The following is a 17,705-nucleotide window of genomic DNA, read 5'->3' on the forward strand; positions in this document are numbered from 1 at the left end:
TTAGCGCGTCATGTCGGATCATATTATCTATTGTTCCACATTGGACACTTCGAGGAGATGCAAAGATGACTTAATCCAGTGGAATACCTGATAATGAAATCATAATATGTAAATATGTAAGTCGTCATTTGTGACAATTCAAATGTACAGAGACAGCCTATTGGTTAATAAAACTGTCTATTCTGGTTAGATGACTAATTGTGTATTATGATCAGCAAAGGGCTTCATGAAGAACATTACACCCAGTGAGGAGTAAACATCAAGGGTCACTCAGTCAGAATCAGTTCCCCTGATTTCAGTGTCATATTTCACCTATTCCTCACACTCCACCTTTTACATTAATACACAGTGAAACACCTCATTTATATTAAGTGAGTTATTGGACGTCCACATACTGCTCTCGGTTCAAGGCAAATTCCCCTAGAGGCAATAAAGGTTTCATTCATTTCTTCATTGTTTGGGAGACGTTTCTCCCACCCCTGTGTGAAAAACAAAGAGCAGGACGAAACAGACCTCTTAGACCTCTCTGAAAAGAGGCTTAATGAGGGATAAGTGAAATCACCCCAAAGCACTTCAAGGCCTATAAAGACCAACAGAAGTACATAGAAACCTAGAATGCTTCAACTTTGGGATCTAATTATCACACTGTTGCGTGTTTTTTTCCACAGCATACAAAGCTTGTTTTAGTCTAAAGATTACACATTACTTTTGCTTCAGCTGTGACAGTAAGAGTCGGTGATTAAAGCAGATACTTAGAACTCATCATTTCTATATTTGTATTTATTCCTGTGATAAATACCTTAATTTGCAGGTGAAAAACCTGGAACGCAAACGTATAAACATAAGTATACTGTGTATAAAATCAAAGCACACAGGACATGTTTCGAGGTAATAATAGTTACTTTATTTATGTTAATTCAGTCTCAGCAGACATTTTGTTTAATGGTCCAAAGTAACGGAACGGTTTGTTCAGGTGCCCCATGTAGGAAGCACAGAGGTAAACAAAAAAAGAAAACAAAGCGTAAACTGTGATTGGGAGTGTGGTCCGGTAACAGAAGCTGAGGGGAGGACTGGTCCTTGTACCAGTTATGAGGTCTGGAGGGAGGGATTTATTCATCATGACCCTCATAGCCATCAGGAAGGGCGTTCAGATGTGAGTTGTGGAAAAGGCTGTGGTTGCCATCTCCCCAAGGGAAACGCTGTGAAGAGATTGAGAAAATAAGGCAACACATGATGAGATCACAATGTTGATAATAACGTTACTAAAAACAGTCAGTTCAGAACATGAACGGTTTCAAAATGTCAGACCTTGGAGCGAATGCGAAGGTGGGCGTAAGGGACAAAGTCCGGCTGTTCATGGGTGTGACTTTGCTCTTTCAAGTACATGTTCAACATGCACACAGCGACACCAGGCAGGGCCACCACGAAGGAGAGGATCTTCCATGTCCTGGCTGGAAAAGAGACATGATCATTAGACTTTGAAACAAAGCCGTAATGGGATCAGACCACAGTGAAACTCTAAGTGATGGGTGTTCTCGGAGATGGGACACGGGAAACTCTCTTTCTATAAGTTGTTTCCAATTGACCCTCAACTAGTTTTACTTAAGAAAATGTTACACAGCACAAATATACATAAGGAGCCCTTCTGCTACTCCCCACGGTACAGTTGTCAACATTTTTGCATTTCAATACCACATGATTTAAAACTATACAATGCAAGTTATTTTAATGAACAATAGTGTTTAAGAGTATCAAAGCTTAAAACAAACTCCAATCTTAAGTTTTACTTTTGGACGAGAGCTGCCACAAGAAAGAGAGGGAGCAATCGCGGGGCGCTGGTTTGGCTTTGCTAGTGGAGTGGGTGAACACCACAGTCCTCATCACACCGGTCGCAAAGATTTAGCCTCTAATCAGACAGTTACTGCAGTATGTGCTCTTTTTAATCTGCAAAGGACAAATACTGTACATGTGTGATGCATGTGCAATGTTGTCTTTCAATAACATTAAAAAAGAAAAGGTGCCATATTTGTATACAACAGGTCATAATGAGGTTATATAATCATTTGTATCAAATTAAATATTATTGGGGAGCTTTAATTGAAGGTACTGTGCTGCTCAGTGATCTTTTATGATCTCATCCTCCTCCTCTTCTCTTCTGGACTGTATTTGTCTCTTTTTCTCATGTCTGTGCTTTCTTTTTAGGTTTGTCTTATATTTTGCTTTATACTGCTGCCATTATGTCCAGGCCTTGCTCAAAAAAAGAGGTCATTTGATCTCAAGCAATTCTTGCCTGGTAAAATAAAGGTTAAATTAAAAAAATAATAATAATAAAATTCAGGCCAGGTGTTTGAACCTCACAAGTAATGTTACAGTGTCTTAAAATGTAATATTCAACACATAATACAGCACTCCGTCAGCTAGATAGACATTCAACCAAAAGCTTTATGACCTTTAAGCGATATGAAAGTCTCACTCGCTTCTAATAATCAGACATTAAGTAATATCATCAACATTTAAGGTGGTCTAACAACCAGCCACTAGTTATTGTCTCCTGTGTTCTTATTAGTCTATTACTATTACTAATATGATGAAGGAATGAAAACCTACTGATCTGTAAAATGTGTAACCGTGTTATAAGTCACACATCCATGCATCTTTACTGGCCCTTATATATGCTTTAATGTGATACTGGACTCTTAAAAACTTATTATTATTAGTTATTCATGAGTTTTACTGTACTAAGAAGTGACTCTGAGCTGACTGTCTCGTTGTTGCTCTTACAGGACACTTTAACGACAGATTAAAGTTGAACTCAACACGAGTGAATGTTTAACCATGTTCCTGCTGTAACATGTTTTATTGACAAAGTCGTCACGTTAAGAAGCTCATGTTTTTGGCTCAAGGATGTTGAGCTAATGCTAACACAGCTAAAGGAGCTCAACAAGGTCACAGTCCAAACATTACACACTGTGGGAAACATTAGCGATATTAAACCAAATATGTGAATTATTTTGAATGTTTTATTACCTGCCTGCTCGCCGTGCCCGTGGGCAGCAGCAGCAGAAAGCTGACGCTTGCTCTGGGTCAGAGAAGACCTCAGCAAAGCCTGAGAGAGCCGTCCGAGAGCCGCCATTTTCCTTTCTGAGAACCGCAGCGACCGGAAGTGATTTATACAGAAAGGTCACGTGGAGACACTCTACTGTGCCACCAAGCGCTGAGACCGAGAACTACAGGCAGACACAAGACACACAAACTATACATTGATGTAAAACTATATACATAGGGGTATAAAAAAGATCATATCCTTTTCCTTTACTTGAACCAAAATATGAGAATATGTAGGCATTCATAAAATAACTGAATAACACCTTCAAGTTTGTAAATACAAAAAAGGCAAAAGGCAAAAAAAAAAAGAAGCTTACTTTAAAAATGTCCATATTGAAAAATCCAACAAAGGTTTAAAACACTGGGAGACACAAGGAATTAGCAGGAAGACTGACACTGGGACATCTATGTAACATCTATACACCACAAGGAATTAACAAAAGAAACAAGAGTGAACCATGACAGTTAAATCCTCCAAACTCTTCTAGATTCTTCCCTCAGTATTGTCCTCACATTACCATCTGAAAGATTTAAAATCGAGCTTACAGTAGATCATGATAGATAATTTCAGAACAAAAGCCACATTTAAAAACAAGTGTTTCTCTTTAAAGGGGAGGACTTTCTGTGGTAACATGGTCAGAGTCCAACATTCAGAGAGAAACTGGTTGATGAAGGTACGTGATAAATGTTCACTTTGTAAGCTGCACATTTCTGTTCTAGAAATGTGATCGTTAACTAAAACATTTATAAAAAAGTGTAGCTATGTGAATGTGAAAATGATTTAATTAAACCTGCATATCTTTGTAAAAATATGAGTATTATACAAGATATCAGATCAGGGTTTCCTTTTTATCACTTGAGCTGTTAATAGTTCACATATTAAGCCTGAAACAAACATGGAGAATCCTCTTATTTGTCCTTACACATGCTGAACACTAGCCTGAACACTTTGATGATAAACTATAAGCAGACATTTGTTTTAAAATGCAAATGACAGAAATATAATTCACTCTAAAAAAATGTCTTGTCCAAAAGAATCTAGTCTCCTTCAATGATGGAATCATACCGACAGTTTCAGTCGCCTGTTAGCAGCTCTGTCTATGAGAGAGAGCTCGGAGTGGCAACACCAAAAGGTATAAGACGTGTATACATGATTTCACTTCTTTAAATTAGTTTGGATGTCTCTCTGAAACATGAAAAAAGCTTGTTTTAATTACAGGTGTGAGGAGAGTAGTGGCTTATTTCCTGTATGGAGTCCTGCTGCTGCTGCTGTTGATTCTGCTGATGGTCACCGGGATCAAATGTATGATTGTAAACCTCCTAGTGAGGTTTATCCATTAATACAGTTTTCGTATATCAAAAAGTAATCATTTTCTTATCTTTAAGTCTCCCAGTTGAACAAGGAAATCACTGATGTCAAACATCAACTCGAGAGAATCAGCAACGCAGGAGCCACTTCATCAGCTTATTCGGGTCAGAGAGTGTTCTTTGAGTCTGGATGTAATGAAGCAGTCGTACATTTGATGTGATTTATTCAACTTTGTCTTTATTTTGTGGTGTCAAAAAAATGAAGGTCAAGCAGCGGCAGCAGTGCAGGACGTCCCCTTGGAGAAACTTGTCGCAGTGAAAGGTGAACACAGGAAACTTTCAAATGAAAGTACAAGCAGAAATCAGAGATTGTGCTTCCCTCTGACAGAGTCATTCAACTTCTCCTAATCGTCACTGAATCAGGATCATGTAGGGAGGGATGGTCGTCTTTTCAGAGAAGCTGCTACCTGCTGTCCACCACGGCTCTGACCTGGAGCAAAGCAGAGGAGCAGTGCCGAACACACGGCGGACACCTGGTGGTCGTGAATAACGTGGAGGAACTGGTGAGCTTAAAGTTTGATAAACTTATTTTAAACTTGAGTTGTCCTTCAGGCTCCAATATAACGATGTGTTAGATTTATCATAAGTAGCATGCATAGAGATTTACAAGGACCAACAAAGGCTTCAAAATAAATGAATCTGCTTTTTTTTCCAAGGACCACATTTCACAAATAGTTGAAATCCGGCACAGCTATTGGATTGGACTTGTGGAAAGAGAAGAGGACCACTGGACCTGGGCGGATGGAACTGACTTCAGTACAACCCAAACGTAAGAGAAACTTCAAAGCACAAATGAATGGTAACCCTGACAAATCACCCCTCCTTCTTTTGTGTGTTTAGCTTCTGGGATGCAGGTCAGCCCGACAATTGGGACTTCAGAGAGAACGGAGAGGACTGCGGCCAGCTTCACTCCTCCGTGACACGCAAACGCAAACTGTGGAATGATGCAGACTGTAGCCTGTCGTACAGATACATCTGTGAGAGTAACGCATGAGAGACAGCCATCAGAGCTGCTGCAGCGACTCATGATCAAAACCTGACGTGTTCTGAAAAATAGGTCAAATTTAGACAGACGGAAATAATATATTTGATATCAGTGTATAACTTTAAGTAAAAGCTGAATTCATGAAATTTGTTTAAGGCTCTTGCTGGAAAATAAAACCTAACTATGACTACAATGGTGCCCTCAAGTTGTTTTTCTACAAGATGTTCCCTCTTCTTCATGCTCCCCTCGGTTTATTTGCAGCGGCTACTGGGCAGATTGGTGTTGTCTTCATTATAACCTGCCTTGGCGAAGCACATGGCTGCATGTCTGTCGCACTCACAGATGAAGCGCTCACAGGGATCGTTGTCATCTAAAGGATGGAAACAGAGAGAGAGATGTAGATGGGTTGTAGTAGAGACGAGGGAAAAGTAGAACATATAAAACTGAACTTGTAGAGTGCTGTGTTGTACAAAATGTCAGAAGAGCTTTTTCCTAATGTTTTGTTGAAAGTGAAATCATGACTGGTAATGGCTCAAAGAGGCGTTTCTTTGAACACTCACTTAGACAGGAGACGGTCTTGCTCTCCTTGTCACACCTGTAGCTGTATGATTCAGTGTACGGGTTGTCTAAGATGGGCCAGCACTCATCTAGCTGCATGGCCTCACTGAAACACTTGTCATGGATATAACAGCATCTACAACACACACACACACACACACACAGGGTCATTATAGGTCAACACAGCGACTACGCCTATCAAGACAAAGACAAAAACATCATTTTGATGACATTCTGAGAAAAAAAGATTGATTTTGGAAATTTGAAGATTTTGGAGATGAAATATCCAGAGGCTGAGGCTCATTTCAATTCACATTGTTTAAGGTTTTATTTTTGGGCTTTTTTATGTCTCCATATTTGTGACAGGACAATGAATTAAGTTGGAAATCGGGGAGAGAGAAAGAGAGAGAGAGAGAGAGAGAGAGAGAGAGAGAGTGGGGAATGACACCCGCAGGTCAGACTCAAAACCGGCCACTGCTTTGAGGACTAAAGCCCCCAAACATGGGGTGTCTCCTGCATTCATATTATTTATACATTTGTGGAATTGGTGGATTGGTCTTGTTTAACTTCTTTTTTTAAATTAATCATTAAGTCTATAAAATGTCAGGATATTTATTTTTCTAATCATAGTAGATAGAGAAAACCAGCAAATATTAACAACGAACAGGACAGAAGTTGATTAAACATTCTTGGAATAATCTTTTAGGTGTAAGGGGCAATTTCTCCAAATTACAAAAAGAGGAAGAGAAGAGCGGCTCCAGAATTACTTTTTTTTCTGTAGAATATATCTCAGTAAACGTTTGAAAGACTCACACTAAATCTACTTCACCTTAAATGACTTGGTGTCTCAAAGGTACAAACTGTTTGTCACAATCTTTGACACACTGAGCTGCTTTACTTTAAGATGGTAAACAACATGTTTTTAAATTCTAAAGTTGTTGATTGACTTTTTAATTTGTTAAGTTGGGGTCGTGCGAGACAAGAAACAGAGTCGCACCAATGACCCCATGAATAAAAACACTTTCATTAGTGTTACCTGTCAAGTTCATCTACAGGTGTGCCTGAGCCGCCCAGCCCACAGTAGCATCCATAGTCAGCATAGTTCAGAATGGGCCAGCTGTCGGGTACAGTGCAGAGGATCATGGACCTGAACTGCCACAGAGCTCGGTAACCCAGCACTGAGAGACAAAAACCCGTAGTTATCTTCAAAACGTTTTCTTTTCAGTCAGAAGAGGGGACGAAATATTCAGAGAACTCACGTGCTGGGAGGCTGATGAAGAGGATGAGGAAGGAGAGTATCAGACGCATCGTGCAGGTGTTGATTTTGAACGTAAATCTCAAAGGTTTTTATTGACCACTGACCTTGACAGGTGACCCTTTTTGGCCAATTGCCAGAAGTCATGCTATCTCTTCCTCTTTAGGTCAACTTATGCAACATGTGTGTACGAGCATGAATTACATATATGTAGATGTGTGCAACCCTATACAAACAAATATTCTGAACACATAAACACATAAACACAACTCAAAAACCAAAATCCTGTAAATATTTATGTCAGTATTGTTATCGTTGTGAGATATATGTAGTTTTATTTTGTAAAAACTTAAAAGAACCAGGCGGAGTAATGTGATGGTTACATCATGGGAACTCAGGGAAGTGCCGGCTATTGACACAGCTGTGTGTTTAAAAGTTAACAGAAGTAAATACAGAGGAACACACCAACAGATTAGAAAGTGTTTGTTAGGTACATTTTAATTTGATATACTGTATGTTAATTATGAAATACACACACACACACGTATATTCTGCCTACCCTTAGTGAATGAGTCAAGGCCATCAGACACAAATATGAGGTTTGACTGAGACCACATTGTCAATTTTCACAGTGTTGAAACAGAAAAAAGAGGAAAGCTTCAGCCACTGACGGATGGAAGATGTAGAATTTCAACTTGAACTACAACTAACAGTTTTCAAAACCTTCAACAGTATTTATTTTAAAAAAGGATCAAGTAAATATATGACTTATTCATACAGGTTTTAGACGGAGATTCCGGCCTAAATTGACCAGGATTTGACAATCTTGTCAGGAAACCGTGACGATACAATGGGATACAATAAGATGTGGTGGTGCTGTAGGATATGACACAGTATTTAGGATACGATGCGATATGATATGACGGTGATGGTACGATAAAAAACATACTGCACTGTATCATAGGACACGATACGATAAAGTGCAGTAGGATATTACTACCCATTTATTTACCAACTTTAGCAAACACTACAGTTTAATAACATAACATAACAAAATTAATCGAAATGTTTACGCTGTCAATTTAATCTTCCTTTTGGTTTTGATTCAAATGTTTACATTTTGTTATTTCTTATCTTTTACTTCTTTGAAATAATCAAATTTAATTGATTTATTGATCTATTCATTTACTTGACAAATACATTAATGATACTATTTGATACAATACGTCATAATAGATATGAAAGGACAAGATACATTATGAGCGATTGGATACGATGCAGTGATCAATACCGTAAGATATACTTCTTTCATTGGTCCATGAATGCATCATGTCTTGTGTTATTAGGCAGGTGATATGGAGTGTCATGTATGTGTTGCTTTGTTTTTTTTATTTAAGGTGAAGTTGAAGAAAATGTCAACTAAATTCAAAATGTAAGCCTTTTTTACACAAATAATTTATATCTTAAAATGTCTTGTCCTGGTGCTTTCAAGGGATTTTTTTTAGCAGTTGTATTTCATCAAGTTCTCACCCTTAAAGCTGAAAGTCTTTAATACATGTTGAAGAAAACAAGACCTTCAGGCAGAACCCATTCATTTAAGCTGCCACCCTCTGGCTTCATCTTATCTCTGCTGTTCTGTCACCTACTATAAGAACTGCATGAGTTCATTTTCTGCTCTTCTGACTGGAGCCATGAATCTCACAGGTCGTCTGTCCCTGCTGCTTCTCACTGGTAAGAGTAAAAAATACTCAGTATGTAACCATATATCACTTCTATGTTTAACACTGACAGTGAATATATGTCCTCTGAGTACAAGCTGTTTGTGAAACTATCCTTCTAACTCTTTTATATCTTCTTTAATCTGCCACAGTCGGTCAGTTTTATGTATTTCTTTGTTTCATTCCTGATTTGTTCATGTTTGTATTTGTCTGCCTCTCCAGCTTATGTGGCCAGTGGTGCTCTGCTGCCCAGGGCCTTATGGCAGTTTGGGAACATGATCCAGTGTGTTCAGCCGGACGTAAGCGCCCTAAAGTACAATAACTACGGCTGTTGGTGTGGTCTCGGGGGGTCGGGAACTCCTCTGGATGAACTGGACGAGTAGGAAGCACACATTTAAAAAAAAAAAAAAAATTTTAAGAGAAACTTCCGACCATGTCAGACATGCACCTTTATTTCCTGTAGGTGCTGCAGAGTTCACGATAAGTGCTATCAAACAAGCAGGAAGGCTCCTGGATGCACGGCTCTTGTTGACCTTCCCTATGTCATCGTTTATGATTTCACCTGTTCAAATCAGCAAGTGACATGCTCTGGTAAGACTTACATGATTGAAACTTATTCATGCAGGAGAATTTACAAATCTGTCAAGCTGTGGTGAGAATTAGATAAAATGCTTTATTTAAATCCAGATTTGGACAATGTTAAGAAAACCTGGGTAATAAATCCAACACTGCCTCAACACAAACATTAAAGAAAGCTTCTTTTGTGACCCTATGTGTAGGACAGGGTAGTTAAACAGCTATATATAGGTCTTACACAGCAGGGGATAGAGGTTTAATCCCCAGTTTGGAGATCCTGACTCACAGAAAAGTGCTCTCACAGTATTTCCGAGCACTGACACACTGCCATTTAGTGTACCTGATGATAATAGTATCAAGTGTAAGTATGCTGCAGCTCTATGTTCATTTCCTCTCTGTGTCTGCAGCGACCAACAATAAGTGCCAGGCTGCTGTGTGTGAGTGCGACCGGGTGGCTGCTCACTGCTTCGCCCGGACCACATACAACCCTGAAAACAAGAACGTGGATCCCAAAGTCCAATGCCTCGACTGAGTTACACTAAAATTTTTTTTAAAAAAATCACAAGAGACAATGTTGGGTTTCTAACATGTATCTTTAAAACTTTTATTTCTTCATAATGTTTTAACAACATTTGATTAAGAAGAAGTTTGATTTGGTAAAAAATAAAAGGCATGACTGGAAATAAAACAGACAGAGTGAGACCCTCATTGATTGTGTTTCTCTGTGTCCTTGTATCTGTTTGCTCACATATGCAAAGCTGGTGTAGGAGAGGTTGCAGCTGTGTTTGTCTCACCACTACACCTTCATATTTTTCCACTAGCTGTCTCTTTAAAACTCCAGCTCACTTTAACGTGGGAAGCCTCGCTTGGTGCTTTGGCTTCTTACAAACGTAACTGCAGGTCACTTCAACATGCAAAGCCACACTTAGGCTTAGTACAAAGGCTGGTTTACTTTTTTAGAGGTGCACCGTGTGTTTGGTCTCTTTATCAACTAAAAGTCTATTGACACGTGCAGGTTCAAAGAGGTAGGAATGAAAAGATTACTGGCATGTTACTTTAGAGTTTTAGACAGATCATAAGAACTGAAGCTTCAGACTTGAGTTATGGATGGATCCTACAGAAACAAACATTATGAGGCAACTCACTAAAATACGAGCCAAGTTTGAAAAAAAAAAAAAGGGAGATTACAGTATTATACAAAGCAGAAACAATCAAAGTAGCAGCTGTGTACAACAACAGATGAATAATTAAAATAATAGTCTGGGTCACTGCTGTGTGGATCATATTGGCTTGTACAGAAGAGTAGTGACGTACTTCTTTTTGTATCTGTGTGTTGCACTGAGAACCATCACCCCGTCCTGAAAGACAAGAGCACGGAGAGGATTAACAAAGTTTACAGATCGAGTTTTCAAGATCTCATTTGAAAAATGTGTAAAGCATTTGTCGTTTACTGTCCAAAAAAACTACAGCATTTTGGATATTGATTAAAATGAGAAGAAACGATTTGTACAACTGAAAATTAGGGGAAAAGTCATCGATATATACAAGAGGATGAAGACTAAAATCACTACAGTTTATTGTTAAAAGCTCCTGTGAAAAACTTTGGTTTTGTGGTGATTTTGGCGCCCCCTGTGGACAGAACATACAACTCATCTCTTTGCTGATTCTGTCCTTCACATGTGTGGGATGGGCTTTTTTAACTCTGACCTTGAATTCTAGCGAAAATCTCCCCCTGCTTTTTTTTTAACAGTCAAATGCATCAGTAAGTTTGAAATCATTGTTATGGAAAAGTGAAGAAAAAACAGCTGTTTCTAAGTCTGCTGTTTACCTCTTTGTGTGACACATACACCCAGCAGCTGTTTTGGACATTAAGAATTTCTAAATAGAAATAATCCATCTTGTTGCTGATGGTCTTGTTTGCTTATGTAACTCACATATAGGCATCAGTGTTAGTTTCAGCATGTATCATAAGCATCTAAAAACACAGAGCCATCAAGCACTTATTTATCCCTCTTCATGCCTAACAATGGTTTGAACATTTCTGATAGTTTGTTTAAAATCCATTTAGTGTTGTCTGAAATGTTTTGTCTTACACACAGATCAAGTTTACTCTGAATTTCCTCCTCAGTGAAATAAAAAATAAAATAGCGATATGCAATAGAAAGCTGTGTTACCTTGATGGAGAGTGCGTACAGGTGGTTGAGCATCACATGGTTGGGCTCTGGAAGCAGCGTCGGGTCACACTGATGAAGATTGAGAGAGAGGGTGAATTGTATTAAACTGCACGCTGTCACTAAGTCATGTGTTCCAGCTTCACAACTGTACTACTTACAGAGATACCGGTGTCCTTGTTGAGCAGCACCTGCAGCAGGTGTGGAGGTAGGATGGGAGGACTCTTGATCTTGTCTTCTGCTTTGGTAACATATGCATCCTGTTGGTACGGGCCGGGAGGGGAGCTGGACAAGTCTGGGAATTATCACAGGACGCAAATTTAAGACTTTAGGTTTGCTAATTATTAAGGTATAAGCTTTGAGGTCAAAACTCATTCTTCATATTATCCGGATACTGTGTTTTATATTAACTTTGAAATGTAACTTTACTACTTTAAATGCATTTATTTACTACATAGCATTAATATAGAAACTGTCACAAACACAAGTCTCTTTTTACTCATATGCCCTCTGGTGTTTGTGTCAGATATTATCACGTATTAAACAACAACAAAGCACTCTTACAATAGTTATTGTTAATGAATAAATACAGGTGTCACTACCTGAGATATCTGCAGTTTCCTGTGAGTCGATCCTGAGGGCATCAAAGACCTCAAAGTCAGTTCTCTTCACATTGATGACGTTATTAACAGTTCCAGTCTTAGACGTCATCACTGCCTGAGAGAGAGCATTAACACATATCTGAGTGAAGAGTACTCTTTTTCAACAATATGAAAGAATATTGTTTGGAGATAAACTCTTCAAAAGGTGCATTTATAAAAAAAAAATAAAAAAAAACGTTCACTCACTCCAGTAGGATCCAAAGTCCACTGACCGTCTACACAGTACTTGTACTGGTGTTCCCCCTCTGGCAGGTCCACAATCGCAACAAAGTTCTTCTGACTGCATTGGAGAGAAACCCATGTGTGACACTTCAATCTACACACTCAGATCACTCAGTGTTTTTAGATATTCTGCATACGCCACACCACCTTTTATTGAGAGGGATCTTGGTGGCCCAGTTGTTAAATGAGCCCGACACAAAGACGTCTTTTGCAGCCCCCGTCCACCTGAACACTGTGGGTCTGTCCTGTGTTGGACTTTTGCTGTCGCTTTCCAGGTCCTGCTGCCAGGCCAGAAACTCCTGTATTTCCTGTGGAGCCTGGACAGAGTGATATTAATGTATTGTTGTCATTTTAATGAGAAGAACACCATCAGCCTCTGTCTCCTTTACCCAACACACTTCCTGAATGAATGACGAGCTGAAGAGTCAGCTACTTGTGATTTGGTATGTGCAGTACTTTTTCTTACAGACTCTATAAACCGGACATTTTTCTCTGTTTAAGCGGAAATGGACAATATACGCGAGCTTCTTAGACAATTTTAAAATTGTTTCTACTTCCTGGAGCTTTAGGGAAGTTGGATAAAATCAAATCAGTAATCACGTCTTAACATGAGGGAATCAGTACTCCATGTTTCAACTATACTGCTCTTTAACTACAGATCTTTCCATACAGGGGATTAAATGAACCATCCCTGGGTTTTTTTTCCCTTTAAAAACATTTTATATACCATTGCTAACAATTTTACAAAGCCCATCAAAGTGTCCAGATGTAATAACTTCTGTCCAGGTGGCCTTGGTGGAGAATGAAAACCTCCTTCAGATGGGTTATCACTGTGAACCTTGAGCTGCCTTTATATTTTGTTCCATTATAATTGTGCATTCCCCATAAACGTGACTACTTTGTACACTTCACTGTAATGCTTTTGGAAACCTGCCTAACTTGAGACTTAACATTTTTTCATTATTCTTTAAATTCAAAAGAGGCTAAAAACTCACATCATCCTTTTAAGACCAAAGTTCTCTCTCTGTGCAGATCGGATTTTCTCAAACCTTGCTCTCACATTTCAGATGACAGAGCATCTTTCCAGCTCACATGTGCATCAACACTACAGTCACAGTTGCTCCTTGTTGCTTTAGCATAAAGCTGCAATAAGAGACTCATTTACCAAATGTGTCATTAAAACCTGACACTTAAAACAGAGTTCATACCACAGACTGTAAATATGAGTAGACGAAGCCTGAGTGACGTCAGCCATCTGTTTCAGCAGGGGGTTCTGGATGCTCATCAGCAGCATGCTGGAAATCCTGTTTCAGCCTAACTTTCAGTCAACCTAACGACAGGCTGAGAGCTGGAGCTGAGGCGGGGTTTAAGACTCTTGACAAACCGTTACATTGTGCCCACCTGTCAATCATGTCAGCTACGCGCCTAACTATGGATAACACATATCGTTTATAAAATCAAAACGGAGCTGTTATTTTTAAATTAACCCCTGTACAGTGTGTGTCCATGCTTTTTTTTTTGGATGTAGCGTGTATGTGACTTCTGGTGTTCCTGGAGCCGGCCTCAAACAGACACTCAACGAAGTGCAGGATTTTGCATTTCTGAATTATCTTAATTTTTCAAGGTCGGAGGTTGCCGCTTGGTCCATACAGATACATGAGATTAGAAGGTATGAGATTAAATTCACATGAAGTCTTCATTTGAGGTCAGTTTTGCTTGTTTTTTTTCTTGGAGAGGGTGTGCCAACTTTCCATTTTGTTGGGATGCATCTGTGTGTCCCCAATTCTACTTTCATCAGACTGTTCCAGTGATTCAGAGAAGTCATGTAACTCAGTCTATAAACTCATGACACTTATGTTAATCCTGGGCAAGTTATAGTTTGTGTACAAAACATGCATAACAGAAGGATGATCTCATTCAAGGCACAGTCAAGGATGTGAGATTTGTGGGTGATTATTGAAAGAGCATCTGGTTCTGGTTTGATAACGTACATTTCTGCTATGAACTTGTTATTGTACCTTTGGATCTTCCCTCTGGAAAAGGTCTGCATCCTCTGTGCTGTCCATCAAGATGTTGGGTCGAGCCTCCTTCCCTCCCTGACCCCCACCGGACCCCCGGTCACTGCTGCTGTTCCCCATCCTGCTACTGCTGGCTGCACGCACACACACACACACACACACACACACACACACACACACACACACACACACACACACACACACACACACACACACACACACACACACACACACACACACACACACACACACAGTCATTTATTAATCAACATTTGTGTATTACAAAAGAACAAAATGGTGATTGTTTTGAAGTTTCTCTTTAGCAACCTTAGCCTACACAGCTGTAATGATAAATACACTTACCAAAAAGGTTCAGCTAAGGTTTGATGCTTTCTTATCTCTGCTTTGGTGTAGCCTACATCTGTCTGAGCTTTTCAAAACGTCTCGTTGCTGTTTCCGTCTTTGAACTGGAGTTCAAGTTTTGCTCTCGGAGGCGGACCAGACTTCAGCTTCCCGCAGATTAAAAACGCAGACAGAGACTCGATAATGTGTGTATGCCTCTTTCTTTCCCCCTTCTTCTAACCAAATGTGTTTGTTTACCTTCCTGAGCTCAGCTGTGCCGTTCGCGTTTTCTCCATTTAGTGGCAACTTCAGCAGCATATGTGTATGTATATGTGTGTATGTGTATGTGTGTGTGTGTGTGTGTATGTGTGTGTGTGTGTATGTGTGTGTGTGTGTGTGTGTCGTGAAGAAAACACACCTCTTCCGCCTCCTGTCCTTGAGTTTTTAATTTAACCCTTTGGACGCCGAATAACCTGTGAACACACCAGCAGAGGGTGGAGGCCTGAATGTGGAGGAAAACATGAATGTGTTAAAAAAAGATATAGGCTACGAGTTTTAAGGTAAAGTGAGGAGATTAATACTGACGTTTAATTATGACCTACAAGAGCAAACAAGGCCATAGATAACATTTATTATTTTTATAGCCTACTTTTTTAAATGCCCTTTTGCCTGCCTACTGCCACATGGTAGATGAACAGCATGCTTACGTTTTCCTTTGCAAAGATTTACTGTGAGTGAAGCAGTTGACGGAAGAAAGCAGGGAGAGATTTTTATTTTTGTAAATTTACGACTTTATTCTCGTAGATTTATGAGTTTAATCTCTAAATGATAAAAATTAATATATTTTTTTAACGTGGCCCTGCACTTTGTCCACAGGGGCCGCCAAAATCAACTCAAACCGAAAGTTCCTCCCAGAGGCTTTAAATAATTAAATTGTTTTTAAACTGTCTTATCCAAGTTTAATTCCCAGCGTGGCATTTAAATGAGAAAAAGGTTAGTAGCTAAAGTATGTCTTTGAGGACATGGGAAAAAAAACTGTTTATAAACTGAAGTCATCTAGGAAAAAGAGAAACATCATTGACACAAATGATAAGAAATATGTAGGCTAATATATATCTGCTTTAAAAATAATTCAGGCCATATATTAGTAGTTGCCCACTCATCCTAATAGTATCTTAGGATCATATGTAAAAGTGAGACAAATAACAGAAAAGAGAACAGAAAAGAACATTTGATTTTAGAAATCTGACGTATTTTTTAAGATTAGCCTCTATTTTGACATTTATCCTGCGTCAGACTGTAGACTACTTGTCATGAAATCTTCAGACTATTCTTAAGCTTTGCTTAATGATGACTTCAGATACATGTTGATACGGGACACAAGTAGACATTGCTTCATTTTAAACACTCAAAAGCAGCACAAGTTGGCAATGACCAGCCATGATCATTCTGTCAGAAAAGCTTATAGCCAGTTGTCTCTGACGTATGATAGAGAATCTTTTTACTTGAATGTACACTATTGGTTCATAAATCTGTGTTTTTTTTATGTATTTTTATTGGCCTGGTCAGAGTCCACACACCATTTTAAAATTCCTACAGTTCAGCAAAAACAGGGCTATTGAAGCTTTCTCACAGATATCCTATTTCAAGTGATTCACATGTCTAAAGTCGGTAAGTGTACACACTTAAGACAACATTTGAGTCATCAGTGTTTCACTGTTAGGAAAGGTCATCCTTTTTCTTCTCTCAGGGTTGGAGAGACGAGCTACATGTATTTATTATTTGAGTCAGTGTCATACATCAGACAGACACTTTGAACAGAAATCACTTGTTTAGATCCCTCTTAAGGTCTGTCACTGAAAACCTCAGTTACATTTAAATGTTAAATCATAGTTTTCATTTATCATAGTTTTCCAATCAGCATTTCATAAACAATAGTGTCAGTAGGGATTTTGGATGAGCGTTTACCCCTTATCATCCATTTTCCTTTTTATCTCTTTCAGTATTTCAATTTGAAAACAAGTATTTCTCCCATCTGTGCACAGTTTCCCCTCTATTAGACTGTTCTGAAGCTATATGATGTTTCACAAAGTGATCAAGTCCTTTATTTGCCTTCAGATTAACAAATGGTCCCATCTTTCATCAAGTTTAATAGACCTGTGCTTAGTCATTCCTTTTACCTTAACAGTTTATCCACATTAGCCAAGATGTGTTCAGTGGTAAAGTGAGACTCCACAGCTCTTACAAAACCTCCACACAGAGCTGTGGATACCTGCAGCCCCGCAGATCTTCTTTTGCCTCTCAGAGCTGATCTCTGCGGGACATTTTCACCTCTATTTAACCTCCAATAGTAACATCACAAGCTGTGGAGGAAAAACATACTAGGCAAAACAATTTCTTCTGCTGCTCTTAAGTGCAAAATAACAGATGCGTTGTGATGATCACATGACCAAAGACAAAATGACATAAGAAACAATCTTACCAAGTTTTGTAACCATCATAGTTGTTGTAGCTCTTTTGGACCTTTAAGGTGAGTAATGTGAATCCCACTGAGGCAGCAGAACTGGTTATCACTTCTTAGGACTTTTGACCCATATGTCTACTTTTGTGTCTTTGACAGGAATCTGATTAATGTATTGAAGCCAATTTCATAAACTATGAGAAATGTTGGATTGCTTTGGCTGCATGGCTCATGTTGGCCTATCAATGTGACACAATGCCTTCT

The 17,705-nt window shown here is 39.0% G+C and overlaps 5 protein-coding genes across 6 annotated transcripts; 2 read left to right on the forward strand and 3 right to left on the reverse strand.

Annotated features, from left to right (window-relative positions):
* Positions 1-881: 881 nt before the first annotated feature.
* cox6a1 (cytochrome c oxidase subunit 6A1) lies at positions 882-3,187 on the reverse strand. The gene is made up of 3 exons (XM_020631109.3): positions 3,028-3,187; positions 1,309-1,451; positions 882-1,199 (listed from the first exon to the last, which is right to left on the reverse strand). Exons 1-3 carry the CDS (start codon positions 3,131-3,133, stop codon positions 1,110-1,112), a joined length of 339 nt encoding a protein of 112 aa, XP_020486765.1. The 5' UTR covers positions 3,134-3,187; the 3' UTR covers positions 882-1,109.
* A 555-nt stretch (positions 3,188-3,742) lies between these two features.
* On the forward strand, positions 3,743-5,651 carry asgrl1 (asialoglycoprotein receptor-like 1). Of its 2 annotated transcripts, XM_020631088.3 has the most exons (8): positions 3,743-3,779; positions 4,141-4,238; positions 4,325-4,408; positions 4,492-4,578; positions 4,679-4,735; positions 4,837-4,976; positions 5,130-5,242; positions 5,314-5,651. In XM_020631088.3, exons 2-8 carry the CDS (start codon positions 4,157-4,159, stop codon positions 5,465-5,467), a joined length of 717 nt encoding a protein of 238 aa, XP_020486744.1. In that variant the 5' UTR covers positions 3,743-3,779; positions 4,141-4,156; the 3' UTR covers positions 5,468-5,651. The 2 variants fall into 2 exon arrangements, with proteins under 2 accessions (XP_020486744.1, XP_065819810.1); XM_065963738.1 differs by lacking the exon at positions 3,743-3,779 and having other exon boundaries at positions 3,792-4,238.
* On the reverse strand, positions 4,625-7,407 carry pla2g1b (phospholipase A2, group IB (pancreas)). The gene is made up of 4 exons (XM_020631090.3): positions 7,276-7,407; positions 7,053-7,194; positions 6,019-6,152; positions 4,625-5,828 (listed from the first exon to the last, which is right to left on the reverse strand). Exons 1-4 carry the CDS (start codon positions 7,322-7,324, stop codon positions 5,710-5,712), a joined length of 444 nt encoding a protein of 147 aa, XP_020486746.2. The 5' UTR covers positions 7,325-7,407; the 3' UTR covers positions 4,625-5,709.
* A 1,438-nt stretch (positions 7,408-8,845) lies between these two features.
* LOC109982044 (phospholipase A2-like) lies at positions 8,846-10,109 on the forward strand. The gene is made up of 4 exons (XM_020631089.3): positions 8,846-9,002; positions 9,212-9,368; positions 9,453-9,580; positions 9,973-10,109. Exons 1-4 carry the CDS (start codon positions 8,930-8,932, stop codon positions 10,095-10,097), a joined length of 483 nt encoding a protein of 160 aa, XP_020486745.2. The 5' UTR covers positions 8,846-8,929; the 3' UTR covers positions 10,098-10,109.
* Positions 10,110-10,139: 30 nt separating this feature from the next.
* prkab1b (protein kinase, AMP-activated, beta 1 non-catalytic subunit, b) lies at positions 10,140-15,349 on the reverse strand. Its single transcript, XM_020631087.3, has 8 exons — positions 15,002-15,349; positions 14,639-14,772; positions 12,768-12,937; positions 12,585-12,678; positions 12,339-12,453; positions 11,898-12,031; positions 11,740-11,808; positions 10,140-10,923 (listed from the first exon to the last, which is right to left on the reverse strand). The coding sequence occupies exons 2-8, from the start codon at positions 14,756-14,758 to the stop codon at positions 10,846-10,848; spliced, it is 780 nt and encodes a 259-aa protein (XP_020486743.1). The 5' UTR covers positions 14,759-14,772; positions 15,002-15,349; the 3' UTR covers positions 10,140-10,845.
* Between the last annotated feature and the right edge of the window lie 2,356 nt (positions 15,350-17,705).

This window comes from Labrus bergylta, chromosome 2 (assembly GCF_963930695.1).
Source record: "Labrus bergylta chromosome 2, fLabBer1.1, whole genome shotgun sequence".
Lineage (NCBI taxonomy): Eukaryota > Metazoa > Chordata > Actinopteri > Labriformes > Labridae > Labrus > Labrus bergylta.